Source organism: Hippocampus guttulatus, chromosome 6 (genome assembly GCF_054856545.1).
Source record: "Hippocampus guttulatus isolate MCC_2025c chromosome 6, RoL_Hgut_1.0, whole genome shotgun sequence".
NCBI classification, from domain to species: domain Eukaryota; kingdom Metazoa; phylum Chordata; class Actinopteri; order Syngnathiformes; family Syngnathidae; genus Hippocampus; species Hippocampus guttulatus.
Window position 1 is genome coordinate 18,675,983 of NC_141266.1, and position 18,217 is coordinate 18,694,199.

At 42.3% G+C, this 18,217-nt stretch overlaps 1 protein-coding gene across 3 annotated transcripts in view; it reads left to right on the plus strand.

The window, feature by feature from the left end:
* Positions 1-18,217, plus strand: part of znf385d (zinc finger protein 385D) — a 102,311-nt gene that overhangs the window by 47,270 nt on the left and 36,824 nt on the right. For 2 of the 3 annotated variants that reach the window (XM_086112901.1, XM_086112902.1), the window contains exon 1: positions 7,115-7,336. In XM_086112901.1, the coding sequence (XP_085969027.1) occupies positions 7,315-7,336 (22 nt within the window). In that variant the 5' untranslated portion in view covers positions 7,115-7,314. Of the gene's footprint in view, positions 1-562; positions 741-7,114; positions 7,337-18,217 lie in introns of those variants that run through there. The other variant, XM_086112903.1, reaches the window with a different exon arrangement.

The following is an 18,217-nucleotide window of genomic DNA, read 5'->3' on the forward strand; positions in this document are numbered from 1 at the left end:
AAAATTGCTTCAACTAAATCTTTTAAGACCGGTTGGAATGTCAAGTCATCCACCAAATCTTACAAGACTCAAACAAAATCTCGTAAGACTTGAATCATGCAAAAAAGAGAGAAAATCTGCCAAATCTTATGGGACTTTCTCTAAATCGCATAAAAAGTGATCAATTCTTGTAAGACAAAACATTTTTACGAACTGCGAGTTACTGCAAGGTAATGTGAAACTTTTTTGTTGTTTTTTTTCCTTCTTTTTTTAAATATACGACAATCTTGTTTACATCGTGCCGTCATGTTCTCCAACGTCCGAGCGTGTGCAGGACCACCTGCTAGCAATCACATCCGCCATCCGGGGCGCTGCAACTTATTCCGATGTCTGCTTCCAATTACGCCAAAGCGTAGGGTTGGTCGTTGATGAAAAAGGGGAGGGGATTGGGGGATTGTGAGGACATTTTGATCCTCTCTGCTTAAAAGAAATATACATAAAACAAGCTAGGCGAAGGGTCAAAAGTTTGTCGAGTTTAACAAGGCTGTGAAACTTTTTAAAATGTTGTTTCTCAATCTCACAGCAACTGGACACTTGGTTTCCTGCCTCCGCCGAGCCGCTATCTTCCTGCATTAATAACGTCCTCAGCTGCTCCATCCCAGATGACTCACAGCTGCAAATGGAAACAGCCAGAATAGTTTGAAGATGCTGCCACTTGTTCCAGTCTTCACCGATCCACTCCCAGCCCGGAGGCCCCCCAGGTACGAGTGCTTATCTGGCCGCCCCGCTGATAAGAAACACATGGAGGGGAAGCGGTGGGAAGTCAGTCTTCAGTTGCAACAGGCTAAGTGGGGACCGTGGGGGGAGGGGCGGGGTTAAGGGGTGCATGTCACAAACAAATCCCATGTGAAGAGAGCAGAGATGCTCCAGTGAAAGGTCCCTGCAGTCAAAAGAACACGTAATCTGAACGCAGTACTAACTTGTGGTATCGGGAGTACAAATCTACCCATATTCATTTTAAAAAAAATACACAAATGCCCCTACGTCCAAATTTCGGCATCTCAATTGTCATTATACAGTGGTACTTCTACTTACGAAATTAATTGGTTCTGGAAGAAATTTCTTCACTCGAAAATGTTGTAAGTAGAGACGCGTTTTCCATGTAAATGCCCTAATCCGTCCCAAGCCCCCCCCCCCCCCCCCCGAAAAATTCATTCTCAAGCATAAAAATGCATCAAAATATGTAACAAATATATGTTACGATCAGATTATTGCACAATAAATGAGAATTGTGCATAATGTAAAAAAACAAAGAATAAAGAATAAAAATGATGGTCATTTAACTTTTAACTGCATCCTCATCGTTTTTTGCCCTCTTGAGTCCATGTTCTCTCTCAGAAGGGGTTTTGCCTGGCGTTTTGTAAAGAACTGATCCGAGGACGTTTGCTTTTGTCGGCTTTTAACAATCCTTCGAAAATGTCCAAGGCAAACATCAGCATAGTGAGCGATCGCCCGACTGGTGACACTTTTTCTGGCTGATTCACATTTACGTCAAACTATCATATAATACCTCAAAAGAACCCTCGCAAAGACTTCATCTAAGTTCTTTCAGAATTCTGCTGAATCACTTCTTCAAATCTGCTGAGCTTTCCAGCGAAACACGTGAGACTTACGTCATTCTCACAAGACTTACACACAAATCATACAAGACTCGTGAAATTCCCACGAGATTTAAGTCAATCGTGAGATTGACTTATCAATGTATTGTGTTGGAAAACAATCCACAATGTATTGTGTTGGAACTTGGTCGGGAGCGCTGTATTTTTCCTCCGCGCGCTCTGCACGAGCATGTTCTCCCCGTGACGGCCGCTGGATAAATCTCACGCAAACGTGAAGTGACACTTCGGGACGTTCTTGAAGGGTGCAGCAGTCGCAGCTCTCGCGCAGCCTTACACCATTTTGTACGCCAGCCAACTCATCAGCGTGGACAAGTGAATACAAACGCTCAATCCGGAGCACCTGCATGAGAACAAGAACCGCCTCAAATGTACGTCAAGGGAAAGATCGTATACGCAACAAGAGAAAGGTTTCTGTTTTCAGCCATTTTCCTTTTAAGGGCAGCTCTTGTATGTTCTTAAATGTTCGACGGGTGTAGATAGACAGATCTGTGTCTATGCGGCGCCCTCGTCATTCGCCTGTTGGGCCATGAGGCGTTCCGATAGGTTGACGTAAATCACCCAGAAAAAGTGTTCACCGGTTGGGCGATCGCTCACTATGCTGATGCTTGCCTTGGACATTTTGGAAAGGATTGTTAAAAGCCGACAAAAGCAAACGTCCTTGGATCAGTTCTTTACAAAACGCCAGGCGAAAATCACTTCTGAGAGAGAACGTGAACTAAAGAGGGCAAAAAAATGATGAAAAAAACCCAAACGAAAATTATATACATATATTTTTTTTTCTATTGAAGAGCTGTCTTTAATTATTTCTTACTTGGACAAGTCAAGTTACGTAGTCCTTACTTTCAAAAACACCTTATAAGGTATCAAAAATGGTTTCGATGTCCAAACAAATGGGGTTTTTGACCAACGTCCCGCAATAAATCTCCTTCGACTTAAGAGGTTCCACCAGAGACGACCAAAACCATAAAAGCGATGCATACGATTGTTGTAATCTTTCCCTCCCAGAATCATTCTGTGAACAAGATAGCGCCTTATTCCGTTTTGTGGGGTCAACAAGCTCCCTCAGGAGGCCGAATTTCCCCTCCCTGGCGTCTCCTTTACGAGCGCTGCACGGGTCCTGTCGTCTTCAAACTAATGAAAAGTGTCATGAAAGTGACATCAGGATTAATGCAGTATCCCGGGCTCTACGTCACTCAGGCGCCGTCTTCACGCTACTTTACCGCCATGACAAATAACGCCTTTGAGTCGAGGTTAATAACGCCTTTGGATAAACAGTGCAGTAAGTATACACTTTTCATCAATAATTTACAAAAAAAAAAAGAAAAATGGTTATGAAAATTCATGCGGTTCAACACGCTCCTCGACACTACACAGACAAATAAGGCCCATAAAATAAAATAAAATAAAATAATAAATAAACGCTTACGGAATCAAGGTCTTTACAAGAATGAGGCTGCTGGCAATTGAGGATGAATAGAAAATGCGCGCGGTGCAAAATGGCTGTCCGGAGAAGGCTGAAGGGAACCGCCGGCTGAGAAACGCTGAGCTGGCAGAGGACAGACATTTCATAGATGGTTTTTGATTGGAGCGGAGACACGTCACAGGGTGTCTGCTGGACATCTGTGTGCGTGCAAGCGGGCCTGTGTGTGTGTGTGTTGATTTGATGAAGAAAAGAATCTCATTTGTAGTCGATAGCGTCGTCTCGGGCTCCAATCGGTCAATTCTGTCTGACCTTCAGCGTTCGCGGTACAGTCGACCAATCACACCACTTGTGTGTGTGTGTGTGTGTGTGTGTGTGTGTGTGTGTGTGTGTGTGTGTGTGTGTGAGCATGCCTGCGCGGGAATACCAAGCAGCGTAGCAAAACAGAGCTTTTGCAATCCTGGTGTGGCGTTCGCAACAAACACGTCGCACGTCATGACTGATTATTTTGTTAATTGATTATTATTTGGGCGAATGATCGCACCATTGAAGACTTGGGAAGGAGATCAAAGAGCCACAGCGTCCGATTGATTGAGGATTAAAATGTCTTACGTCAACAACATCGCTGATTGCACATTTGCGGAAATGACACGTTTGTTGTCTGAACTGCTGACATGATTTAGAAGAACTTTTGAGTGGTTCCACATTAATATATCTGTCTGGAGTGATGAAAAATGTTTGAGATGAAAATCTTATTGACAATGTACAAATGAACAATTATTTCAGTTGAAGGATGTTCATTTTAGAGTTTTCTTTTGTTGACAACATGCAAAAAAATTCAGTCATGTACAAAATTATCTTTAAAAAAATACATTGAATTGTCGTTTTCTTGATGAAAATAATTTCAAATAGAATGAGACACCAATAAAAATATTAAAGAAACAAATTATATTTGATATTGAAATATAAAAATATATACTTGAAAAAATCATGGCGTGAAAATTTGTATTGAAAATATCTAAAATAAATCTCAAATAATTTGATGTCAAAAGATAGTTTAAAAATTTTAGTCAGCAACTTTTAAAAAAAAACGTAACATAAAATCAATCAATATTTTTGAAAAATTAGAACCTCTTTTGCTGCAATAAAGTCAAAGAAAAAAAATAGGTTGTACCTGTATTTAATTTCTGCATTTGTATACCTTTCAATACTTTAATGAGAAAAATATTAACCCTTTCAGTGTCATGATTCTGTTTGTGACCAACAGGTGGCACTGTAGGGCTCCTCCTGCAGCTGCACACCTGTTGGTCGTTATGCAATTATTGCTTTAAAAGGACTCCCGGCACGACCACTCGGTGTCGGGTCATTGTTGCTATTTGTTTGCTACTGTCATGTTTGTTCTCAGTCATGTTTCGGTCATGTTTCTATTTTCGAGAGTTTTTAGTTTCTGCCATGGTTTTTGTTACTTTGGACTCGTTTTGTTCTTAGGACTTTGTTTTGGATTTAGTTTTCTGTGTTTTATGAATACAATTTGTCAAGTACACCCTGCTCCTCCCTCCTGCCTGCTTTTTGGGGTCCACCACCACCACCACCTCGCAAACGTGACATTCAAGGACAGCGGTCACTACAGTGGACAGCTTATCATGTTATCAGGTTACAGGGTGCACAAAAGGGTTAAGCAGCACATACCTACATCAGAATATTCTAAAGCTTACATAACCAAGCTCAACAGGTGATGAGTAAGACGATTCGATACACAGACGAGCACAAACAAGGCAAATCTATTTTTAAACGAGCACAAATGTAAAATTTTTCACACGAATGCATCTCTTTCCTTCCGTGCGTTCACATGGCGAGGAACAATCTCGCAGCCGGTGCGGATAAGGCCTTTGCATCAACATCAGTCACGCAGTGTGTTTGCGATAAGGTTGTCGTATTGCGGTGACAGTTTGAAGAATATGAAAAGTTGCATGCAAAAATGCTTACTTGAATTACTTTGCCAAGCAAAAAAAACCCCCCCACGATAAACAGCATTGTTGACTTTCATGAGATTGCAGAAAAAAAAAGAGGCTGATAAAAATGTTGATTGTTTGCGACATTAGAAAAACGATTTTCAACTCAAAAAGATGGATTCTCTGCTGTGTGTGTCCACTTCACGTCCCCCCCCTCTTTTTTTCAATCATTTTTACTGTGTCGATGCAAATGTAACTAATTTTTTAATCTGATTTTGTCATTTCCAACTCCCGCTTTTTAAGTCTGTCAGTAATATACCGTTTCCCTTTTTGAATTAAAAATAATTGCCATGCATTACTTTTCTTCGATTCGTCAGAGTTACCATATGACGTACGTCAAAACCGCTAATTTATTGCAAGGCCACCTGGTGAGTCCCACATGAACCCTTCTTTTTTTTTTTTTTGCTTACTTTTGGTCTGCAGTCACTCCGGAGGGAAATAAGCAGCTGTGCTCTTAACGCTAAGCAGCAAGTGTAACTTTTTTTTTCCTCCTCCCACCTTCTGGAAGCAGCTGTCTAATATTGGTGAACGTGATGGATGACAGCCGACGTCACGGGGTTGTAAAATCCAAAACGGCCAAGCCGAGTAGCTGCTGAACGACCAGCATCATCATTAGCTCCATTTTGTGGAAGATTAGCCGCCACCTGCCGCACAAAGGCGTCAATCAAACACTGGCCGATATATTGGCGAGGGAAGGGGTCCATATGTGCGCGTTAATGACCTTGCCAAACAGACAGATCATTAGCATTTAGCTCAATTACAACCAAGATGCTCACAGTGTCGCTAAAATGCACTTAATCCTTTGTTGAAGGGGCTTTAAGGAAGTTTCGCGGAAAATATTCAGCCACTGATGCTACTTTCGCTTGGCAATGTAATGTAGACCCTCAAACAAGTCAAAGTAGCAAAGCCTGAAAAGTCACAGGAAGTCTGCCATTTTTCTTTGAAGCAGCCATTTTGGTTGTTTCTTCCTGGCATCCCTTCAAAGGCCAACGTGTTGTTGTTGCACTCCATGGAATTAAAAACAAAAACAAAACAATAATCTGCCCTCCAAGCCGATTTCCTTCAGGAAATTGGGTAGGCATGTCTGTCATGAAGAGACCCATAAAAACTCTCAAAAAGGCATGTCTCAAAAGACACAGGATGTCTGCCGTTTTGCTTTGAAGTAGCCATTTTAGGGGTTTTGCGGCGATTCTTCAAAGATCAATTTGTCACCCCACGAATAAAAAAGTAAATCAAAATTCCCGTGCTGGTTTTACTCGGCAACAAAAAAAGCGGGTAAGCAGATCTATCATGGCTTCAACCACAAAAAGGTATCAAGACGCCATGACCAAAAAGAAACAGGAAGTCTGCCATTCAGCTGTGAAGCAAAAACTTTTGTCATTTTGGAGAGATTTCTACCACGTTTTAAAAGTTCAGCCCAAAAAACAACAACATAAAAACCTGCCTTTTTGTCAATTGTACATTTTTTTTTCTAAACATGGTGTCGCGATCACATTTTCACCTGTTGCAACCGGACTTGGAATGTCACCCTGCCAATAAACGGGCGTTCACTGTACAAATGTAATCCCGCACATCACAGTTAAGGAACCCCTGAACACTTAATTGTGCTTTCATGCATGTATATTGTGCATTGGAGTGCATGAGAAAATCCATCGGGATACATTGCACTCATCTACCACTTTGCATTTAAAGTTTATTACTGTTATGAGATCACATTTGGCACCGAGTGTGCAGAATAAGACCACAACTCCACTCCGCCCCCCCAAAAAAACGGAGAGCAGCCAGGAAAGTAAAGATACATCTAAGGGATTAAAAAATAAAAATAAAAAACAACAACAAAAAAACAGAAGTGAGATGAAATAAAAAGGTGAGTGAGCGCGAGAGGCTTGGTTGACACATAAAACAAAGATGAGAGACCTCATGGGAGAGGAGAGGCTGGAAAATGTAGATAGACGAGAGAGAGAGAGAGAGAGAGGAGGGGAAGGATGAGGAGGAGGAGGAGGAGGAGGAGACGGAGACGAGCGAGGCCGGGGGAATGCAGGGCGAGAGAGAGATAGAAAGAGAGAGGGATCTCCTCGTGCAGTTTGCAGACCGAGCATTGACGCCGGAGTGAACACACGCGTATACACACACACACGCGCACACGCAGACGCACACGCCGAAGGAGTGTATGACCATGCTGCACACACACACACACTGACACGGAGTTAAGCGTGAAGGAGCTATGGAGGGAAGCATCTTTTTCGGTGAGTCCCTTTACTGTCTTTTTCGGATTTGACACACACACACACACACACACACACACATGACTGAGTACACACACAGTTTTTGGATGAAAGTGTATGCAGAGTGTGTTGTGTTCAATCTGGCAGGTAGTCCACTTGAGTTTCCTTTGATTGTAATCCCACAAAAAAAAAAGGAGGAAAGAAAGAGACGGGGTGGAGTGGGGGTGGGGGGGGGGTATGCATGGATTACAAACAGTGACAGCATGGAGAAGCGCGGGTCCGATTCGTGGCAGGCGAGGGTGACCTTGTTCATGGACGTAATCCGACGGATTAAAGGCATCTGTTGTTGGAGGAAGAGAGGAAGGGGGGGGGGGGATTGATGATGTTGGATGTGGAGGAGAAAGTCCCTGTGAATGGACGCGACACCATGGTGATTGTTTTTTGTTTTTTGTTTTTTTAGGTAGAACTAACTTTGACTATATCCTGATTCGTCCTTTCAAATTTTAATTGAAAGACAAAACAAATTACAGTATTATCTTTGACATTTTAAATTTGATACTTTTTTGTATTTTTACCCAAGGACGCAGGTTTTTTTTTATTGTTTGAAAACAGGAAAAATATCCACACTGCACTAAAATTAAATACAATTACATTTTATTACCCTCCACCTTTTTTTAAACTAGAAAATAAGATTTTTAAAAAGTAAAGTTAAAATGTAACATTTATATTACATGATGTTATCCTTACTTTTTTTTAAACATGAGAAGCATCATTTTTAATTAAAACAAGATAAATACATTGTCATAAATTAATACATTTGAGTTACAATTATTTGTTCTGATATTTCCCCTCTTTTGTGTTTTTGCTAGAGAAGCAAAAAAAAAAACCCAACCAAACAAAAAAAAACTCTAAAAATAATAAACATATCCTCATTGCACAATAATTAAATCATGTGCGCTGCAGTTTATCCCAACTGACGTTGGGTGGGAGGCGGGGTACATCCTGAAATGATCCCCAGCCAATCACAGGGCAATCTTGCGTGTCATTATGATGATGATGATGATTTTTATTTTTTTTTTACCACAAGAGCACATTCATCAAAAGTATTTAACCCTTTCATACACCCTGGACCCCGATAACATGATCAGCTGCCCACTGTTGTAACTGCTGTAACTAAAATACGATTTTTTATTATTATGCTTTTTATTATGAGTATACATACATATAATATATAATATTGTGTGTATATGTATCGTGTGTGTGTGTTTCGTGTGTGTGTATGTATTACACGGTGTTTGTTACTTCTTCATGTATTCCTCATTTTGAAAGGAAATTCTTTACACTCTGTCAGCCTTTAAGCCCAGTAGGCGGGCTTCTGCATGAATTTAGTCAAACGGTGGACTACAATTAGGGAAAAATTGTGTTTTCGAATCCCACTTGGGCATCAGTTGAATAATAACATTAGAATTTTTGAAGCGCCTGTAATGAAAAGAAAATGCCGGAAGCCATGTCCAATCCACGGGAAAAATATTGCAGCTGGGTGGTTTCGTCTCGCACGCCTACGGGAAGTTTTAACAGAGGTCACGTGCAGAGATGCGAATGGAAAACAAATTCTGTTTTTTCAGCATCATACTGTAGATTGTCCTTGTTCTGCCTTATAAATTCAGACAAATTCCTCCTCCTCCTTCAAGGCTTTTGCACACGTCTATTTGTCGGGTCAAATGGACGGGCTATGTTTGAACCCAAAACTACAGCCTCCTCCTCCTACACTCCTGCCAAGTGTGGATGCGCTCAGCATCCACACTTGGCAGAATTTCTTTTCGCAGAATTACTCCAAAATTAAAGTTGTTTTGTCTTCCTACCACTGCCTTTTAAAGTGGCCTTGAACCAAAGAAGATGACTAATGTTAATGAGCATATCGTTTTTCAATTTTTGGGGATTTTGGCCAAAGAATATCCAGGGTGAGAGCCAAAGAATATTGTTGTTGGGTTTTATTTATTTCAAAATGGAACATCTATCTATCTGCGTGTGTTTGTGTGTGGGTGTGTGAGTGTGGGTGTGTGTATATCAATACACAGTATTGATATACACAATATATATTGTGTATATATGTATGTGTATATATATATATATATATATATATGTATATATATATATATATAAATATATTGTGTATATCAATACACACACCCACACACACACTATGTAAGGCCCGGTGGTCGACTAGTTAGCGCGTCGGTCTCACAGTGCAGAGGTGTGGTGTTCGATTCCTGTGTGGAGTTTTCATGTTCCTCCACGTGCCTGCGTGGGTTTTCTCTGGGTACTCCGGTTTCATCCCGAATTCCAAAAATATGCGTGCGGCAGAGTTAACATAACACTCTAAATTGTCTCGAGGTGTGAGTGTGAGCACGGATGGTTGTTGATCTTCTGTGTGCCCTGCGATTGGCTGGCAACCGGTTCAGGGTGTCCCCCGCCTACTGCCCGAAGATAGGCTCCAGCACCCCCCTCGCAACCCTTGTGAAGATAATTGGATCAGAAAATGGATGCATGGATGTCTATACTATGTACAGTATGTGTATAGCTAAATATATATATATATATTTATATATATCTATATCTGAGAGACAAGCATCCATGCTGACTGGCATTACTGAGAGACAACCATTCACATTAATCTGGATGAGTCACACAAATATCATTCTGTCTTCAAACTGTATACTCATACTGCCGAGAGGCACAAATTATGAAGACCGAAAACCTGTTTTTTCTCAGCACGTCTGTGTTTGTCCACAGACGCGAAACGACACGACGGATCAATCTTTTTTAACTTATCTGCAATCAAAGCAGAGTGAAACAGGCGCACTTAAAAAAAAAACCACCCTCAGCCTTTTATGCATCCTGAGTGCTTGAGTGCCAAATAGAAAATGACGACTCTTCAATTATTCATACAACAGTTTGTCCTGCGGTTTTAAACTGAACGTCATCTTCGAAATGCCTTTTCAAAAAATGTCAACATCAAACATGAGAAGTATGGCAAGTCGAGGTTCCGGACAACTTGCAGAAAATCTTTTCTGTCTTTCTTACTCTCACTAGTACTCTCCTTTCCAAAGGGCCCGGAGGGAATGGCTTTGCGGTCGCTGTGAACGTCTTCTTGGTTAACCTCAGATTACAGCGAGCGCGTGGAGTGACTGTCGGAGGCGGCCCCCTTTATTAGCCAGACGCTCACGGTAGATGGCAGGATGCTAACGCCGGGACCACGCATAGACCAGATGATTGTCCGGGGGCGGAAATGCTCTCGCGTTCCCTTTTGCAATGCGTTAAAATTAGATGCATGCAAAATAACTAATTACAATGAATTTCCGTTGATGTCCCGTCCTGGGCACACCTGCCTTTTCTCATTTGCAATGTAGGAACCGGATAAAAAAAATAAAAGAAATAAATAAAAAATTTAATCGCGTTATCGTTTCCACACTTGAAATAAAATATTCCATAGTGCCTGTTCTCATCCTCTCGCTGTCAAGTAATGGGCCATGAGGGATGCAATAATCGAAAGGATGAGCTGACTAAGGCGTGAATTGAAATCTACTTTCATGGCTGACCGCATCGTTCTGCAACGAAGAACGCCGCTATCCATTGCGAACGAAACAGGCTTACTTAAATGTACAGTATCTTACAAAACTATTTTTACCAGTTATTAGGCGATGTGGGAATAAGACCAATTCATTCAAGGTCGTCAGTCCGGCTTTTATTTTATGGTATTCACATCTAAATGTGTTAAACAACCCAGGACAGAGCAGTTTTTTGTTCAAAGCCAACCACAAACGGACATTATGAAATCATCTGGAAGTGAATAACTTAATATTTGGTGGCATAACTATCCATTTATCCATTTTTGGATCCGCTTTATCCTTACAAGGGTCGCAGGGCATGCTTTAGCCCAGGGGTGGGCAAACCTTTTGGCTCGGGGGCCGCATTGACTTTTAAAATTTGACAGAAGGGCCAGGTCGGCACGAGCTATGGTACATTTAAAAAAAAAAAACTGCATTTGTTGACAGTCCATATCAAACATCAACAGAACAAAAGCATGAAAGTACGGTATTAATATACTTTTTTTAAATGACAAAAGTGTTGTTGATGACCTATTTTAGCCTGTGCATCGCTGCAGATGGGTTGTGATCAGACCAGTAGAAGTAGAGCGATACAGAGGTCCTAGGTGGTCGAAAAGATCCCCCCCCCCCCCTCCCCGTGTTCTGCAACTTCAAGCCAATGCGCCACCTGGCGGTGAAATGCCTGTCATTACAAGTCCAATTGAAATGAATGCAATCATTCACATCGAACCTTAATTGTGGACCAACCTTCGACGGGCCGGATTAAAAAGACCAACGGGCCGGATTCGGCCCGCGGGCCGTAGTCTGCCCACCACTGCTTTAGCCTATCCCAGCCGTCTTCGGGCAGTAGGCGGGGGACACCCTGAACCGGTTGCCAGCATTAGGAGGTGACATACATGTTCCGTGGGGTTAACAGGTACATTAAAAGCTGGAATTTTAATTTTTTTGACTCATATTCATCTTTTGATCTCAAACCTAAACATCATCAGTGTACAGCAAAAACAATACTTTGGAGTGGGCTGTATGTGGTTTCCACAAAACAATTGACAATTAAACATTGTACATGCAAACACTAATATGTACAACCGATCTATCTCATTTTGTCAAACGAACATCTGTTATCTTAATGCTAACGAATAATGCAAAAGTACATAGCTGGATTAACAGAAATTAGCATCGATTTGAGGGTCGCTCTCAGTCTTCAAACAAATGTTACTTTAGCACACCTGCAGCAGGAGCAATATATACAAACAGAGTGTATGACAACCCCCCCCCCCCCCCCAAAACATCAAATACGATTGTGATTGCCTCGTGGGGGCGCAAATGATGACCCCAATATTTTGAATCTGTAACAAATACGTGTGACAGCACTGCAGAGCTGTTATTTCGAGTGGGCATTTTGACGAGGCCGCCTTCAGCGTTACACGGCCAGACGGAGTGAGTAGTTCATTGGCCGTCCTCTACCTTACCCTTCAACATTCACTTATCTGGGCTCAGAGCTGTGTCGAGAGCCAATAATAAAAAAAAAATGTCTGGAGGACGGCGACTGCCATTAATAATGAATCACCTCGCGGCGCTCTCTCGCTCTCTTTTTGTGTCCTGGACTGGAGATGGACGAGAGAGGCTGAGAGAGTCCAGCGGTCTGGGCGCTGCTTCCCCCCCCCCCCCCCCCCCCTCGGCAAATAGGAGAAATCCAATTATGATGAATCCAATTTTTATAGTTATTCCAATGTGATTACGCTCCCAATGCAAGTGAGCTGATTCCGACAAATGAACGGCCTTTTGAGATGCCCCGCCGTACCCCAAAAACTTGTCAGTTATTGCAAGTGGATTATTGTATTTTGGTGAAAACTTAGGGTTCTAAAACACAACCCCTGATATCTCCCCCACTGGAAAGTTCAAATGAATAAACAAACACATCAATCAAATAGGCGGCCCGGTGGAGCAGTGGTTAGTGCGTGGACCTCACAGTGCAGAGGTCGTGGACTCGATCCCGGCTCCGGCCTTCGTGTGTGGCGTTTGCATGTTCTCCTCGAGCCTGTGTGGGTTTTCTCCGGGTACTCCAGTTTCATCCCACAGTCCAAAAACATGCATGGCAAGTTAATGGAAGACTCAAAATTGTCCCAAAGTTTGAGTGTGAGCGTGGATGGTTGTTTGTCTCTGTGTGCCCTGCGATTGGCTGGCAACCAGTTCAGGGTGCGCCCCGCCTACTGCCCGAAGACAACCGGGATAGGCTGCAGCAACCCCTGCGACCCATGTGAGGATAAAGCGGTTCAAAAATGGATGGTTGGATGGATGGATGAATAAAATACATCAGTTTGACCAATCAACAAATCAACATAAAATTAGGTGGGCATGACTAACAGGGATGGGCGAGTACCAATAAGTTTCAACGTACTTTGCCCAAAGTTTAGCAAGAAGGTGGCTTGTATTTTTTTTCTCTTTTTTTTGCTGAATTTAGCTGAGCTGAACCATTTGCCCAAGTGCGCGCTAATCCAACGCTCGACAGACATTATTTTCGCCAGGACGTCATTGCCTGCATTGTTCATGTCCTCAAAAGAAAGCTATTCAGTCATGAATACAAATATTCATCTTGCGCTTACTAAACCCTTTTCATGCACCCTGGAACTTGATAACATGGTACGCTGTCCACTGTAGTAACCGCCGCCGTCCCTCAAAGGGTTAAATACAAACATTGAAACTTTTATGCTAACCGTAAAACCTTTGTCTGTAGCCAACAGTGAATTTTGGCGTACCGTCGCACCCCGAGTGTTCTCCGTCCGCTTGTCCAGCGCGCACCAGGGTTCGAATGATAGTGTTCATACGTGTCCAAACAAACCACAGTAGCCCCAGGCTTTGTTGTCAGCGAGTCATGTTTACGTATTTGCCGGAATTATTTTCGCATCCCGGGCTTCTACATCCACACCACAGCGGTGTGGCTATTTACCATGTGGACCGTGGCCCGGCATAAAAATAAGATGTTATTTTAATTTATGTGGCAAATATTTGCAGTCACATTCAGTCGTCGCAGTGTCAACAGGAGAAAGCACACGCAAGCGTCTCTCTATGCTTTGTTTGTCACATCCTCGTTTTCCTTCAACGGTTACTGAGCTGAAGAGCAATAATATATTCATTTGACATTATTATTCAGACGTTTTTTTTTTAAACTTGCACATTCTTCAGCTCATTACTGACAGCCGGGAGATATTTTTCACATCCCCAACTTCTCCACGTTTTCCATTGGAAAAAAAGAATCCCAATGAAATGTGTTTGTATTTGAATTATTCTACTAATTCAAATATTATTCAAACATTTGATTTAATTATTATTATTTTTAAACCTCATCTTTCTACATTTCTCAAACAATTCCCGTTTCAAAATGTTCAGCTCATTCAGACTTAATAATTGCTTTCTATTTTCTACTCTTTTACCACATGCTAGCGTAACTACTGTTAGCAAGTTAGCATTTGACCAATTCTTATCAGAAATAGTACAGGGCAAGATGTAAAATGATTGATCACTCCGATTATTAGTCCATTCACGTTCTGCTTTTAGGACCACTAGTCAATACGATGCGAACTTCAATTTGATTCACCCCACCTCGTAACTCCAAAGTGTCAGATATCAAATCATCCTTTCCCATTGAAATAAATGGAATTGCATTAGATCCTGTCCTGCCTCCCCCTAAAAATAGCAAAAGTGTTTGTAATGTGTGTACTATAATATTAATTTAAAACACAAGTAGGATGGAAAGAATGAAATAGTTTGTTGCGACGTGATTTATTTGTTGCATTTGGTGTGCGTGACAGAGGACAGTTTAATCCAGTCTTCGAGAAAGAAACAAGACTTTTACGACGACTGTAAGCGACTCAATCAACTACAGTCACCTATATTAGTATATGCTGTGAGTATTGTGATATTGTCTGTCTACATGTTTTGATGTATCATTTGTGTTCACTGAAGACTGGGTGATAGCACTGCGACGATCGATGCTATACATTAGCCCGTCTACGGCATGTTGAATTGTGTCTTCGCATTCAGCGAGTGAAAGTTGTGTGGTTGTTTTAAATATATACCATGTAATTCTCTTTGATTGGTGTTTAGTTTGACCGTAAACTGGGAGCAGCAATACACATCTTGAAACCTCATTTTTGAAGAATCGTTCACCCCCTGCCAAACTGCTGCTTGTATCTTGGAAAAACTCATAAGTCAGATGACTCGTATCTCAAGGCACCGTCCATTTTTTGTGTGTGTGTGTGTGGGGGGGGGGGGGGGGGTAAAGCCTCCAATTCTTTCCTTTCTCACATATTCCACACCATTCCACCCCAACATTTTAATTATTAGACCCTTGAGTGGAAAGTGGCTGTTTTGGGCCACCTGGACCTCCGGGGCTTCGTGCAAATACATCTGTCCTATCCCACCTGAGTCCAAAAGTAGAACTCAAATATTTACACCTCCAGCAAAATAAGAGCAGAGTGTGAGAGAGGCAATAGTTGTTTGTCTTGAGTGTCTGCATGGTGTGTGAGGACACAGCAGATATTTATCAAGCCTGATCCCTTGTGATGTAAATAAAGGCAGAGCACTAGAGGCCAGTCTGTGAATGCAATACCAATGCACTCAATGTTAGCCCAAGCTGAACTTGATTATCTCCTCGAAGCACAAAAACACGATAGCCATCATAGTTGATGAGAATCTGGGCGCTTTCACAGTTTTGACCGTGGGTAGGATTTTGGTCTCAAGACTGTAAATACCTCATTCCTTTATAAAAGCCTCCCAATTTGCAGTTGTATTCTCTTTGACTATTTTTGATAAGTAACGTAAATTTGTTCAGGACTTTATCTTGTCTTGGAGTTTTATGAATAGACATATAAGCGTTGCCAGGCAATGAATCAATTTTGTTATGATTTTATTTATCAGGGTGATTGTATTAATTTTTTTGTGCCACATTTGGAGTGATTATGTGCACTCTTCCCACTAACAACATGGCCGCGAATAGACTGGAGTTCATTTGCAAAAGGAGTCAGTGTTGCCAGATTAGCGACAAGCAACGTTGATTCCTTTTTAGAAACTGATTTAAATTTATCTTTATTATGACCCCTACAACTCTTTCTTTTTTTAAAGCTTTGTAAAATGTTGATTGAATAATTAATCAGCTTGTCACTGTACATGATTTGACAAAAGCAAAGGAAGTACTTGTTTTTGCTTACTTGTCGTTATTTGGGGTTCTTTTAGGAGTGAGGGGGGAGCAAAGGGGGAAGAAAATTTGGATTAAAATTGAATTTAGTGGAAATTAAAAAAAAAAGTTCTTAAAAGATCAGACGTGAAAAACAATTCAAAGCAATCATGAAATGTGCAATGACTTATTGGGCTCTATTTTCATAGACAGGTGTGCTCGGCGTCAAACCTGGCGGATCTTGATTTTCGTGTGCGGCCAAGTCTCATTTGGGAATTTGGCAGCATGCGCTGTGCCATGCTGGGCATTCTGGCGGACAGACGGCATTTTCTTTGATACGCCCCTGGCGCATCTGACAATTTGCTGACAGAAAGTCGACTAAACTTTAGACCAGGCGAAAACAGGTTTGGCGCAGGTGGTGTCACGTGATTTTGACAAATTCCACCGAGGCCCAGGCTGATGAATTCTCCGCTCTGCTGATTCACGTGGTTTCATTCACACCCCCAGACACGAATGATTGAGGTGGAAAGCGGTCTTCAATTACCCTCCTTCGCAGCGGTGATCTGTGACCGCTCTGGTCAACTCGACATCATCCGCAATGGGAAGTTTGCCGTCGCATTCTAATAGTCATTGTAGTTTGCGTAGACCACACCGAAAAGTCTATTCCTGCTTCTGGATACTCAAAAGACTTTCTGCGCGCCTCTCCTTCGCTGAATTTTAAAGGGAATGAATGGAGCCGCTTTCATTGGCTAAGAAGTAAGCCCGTTGTGGTCATTCCCACCACGGTCTCCGAAAATGCCAAAACAAAGAAAACTCCACCCATGCGTACAGTTCGGCTGCACTTGATTTGCACTGGGCGCAGAAATCGGGCCCAACGTGTCAAAGAATTCCACTTGACTCGCGGTTGACCCTTTTCCTTCCCTCCGCTATTGTTGTGGTACCTCAAACAACTTTTTGCAGATTTGACTTGGATGTGGTGTGACCGGTGTTGTGGAATCTAGTTCCGCGCTGAAGGCATCCCGCCTCAGTTTTTGGCTCTGTTGGGCGTAAAATTGCTGGGTGGGCTTCACCCCCCCCCCCCCCCCCCCCCACACACACACACACATTCTTTGGGGTCTGTGGCATTACCAATGTGTTGCATCACCACGGCAAAGGCCGAATAAAAAAAGAAAAAAAAAGAAAGAACAAATTTGCCATCTGTGCTAGATAAACAAGTATAGCGGCTATGTGGCTGCACTGAACGCAGCACTGCAGGCAGGCTCGGCTGGCTTGTGGAGCAGCAGCAGCCATGCATGGAAGCATACGTTGCGCCCAAATCACTTTGGACCTTCTAGCGTTGAGTGGAGACTTCACAGATGTGCAGATTACCCATGATGCACCGGGCCACTAAAAGCACCAACCATCCCCCGCGTTTCCCCTCCTGCTCTAGCCACAGATGCTCTTCGGCATTGACCCGCTGACAAATAGGACGCGTCCTCTTCAGCCTCCACGGAGGACACCATATCCATCATTTGTACGCCGTCGTCGTCGGGCAGAATCCTCACATTGGCAAAATCAATCCCTTTCAGGAAATGCGAAGTTCTCAAACACTGCATCGTTCAAATCTTATTGCGCACAATATCAAGACAGCACCGCCATAATATCGTGTTCAATCGCCAATTTAATAGGCTAAAATATACTCACTAATAATGCTTGATTAAAATGGTATCAAGCATTGCCAGCACGTCCACATCAAACTCTGTGCTCAGGGCTTGTCTGGTCCCACACCAGACAAAAAGACTTGAATAATTCACAAAAGCAAACCACTGCATTTACATCATGTTCCCAAACTTTTTCCCCGTGCTTTAAAGCAACGAATGATGCAATAGCTATCAATGATGAGCTAGCTGCCTAAGCAGCTTAGTCGGCAAAAGATAAATCTGCTCGCATTTACGTTCATGGCTGACCTGTGCACCGAAGCATAACAGCGATCCAAACAAAACAACCTTCCTCAGATGTTTATCACCGAACTTACACTTCCAATCTTGAGGTGACAAAATGCTCCCGCAGACTGACCAATCGGGTGGCGTTTTACAACACTTGTCAGACAGTTGAGCGCTATAACTGACACTATAAGTTGGC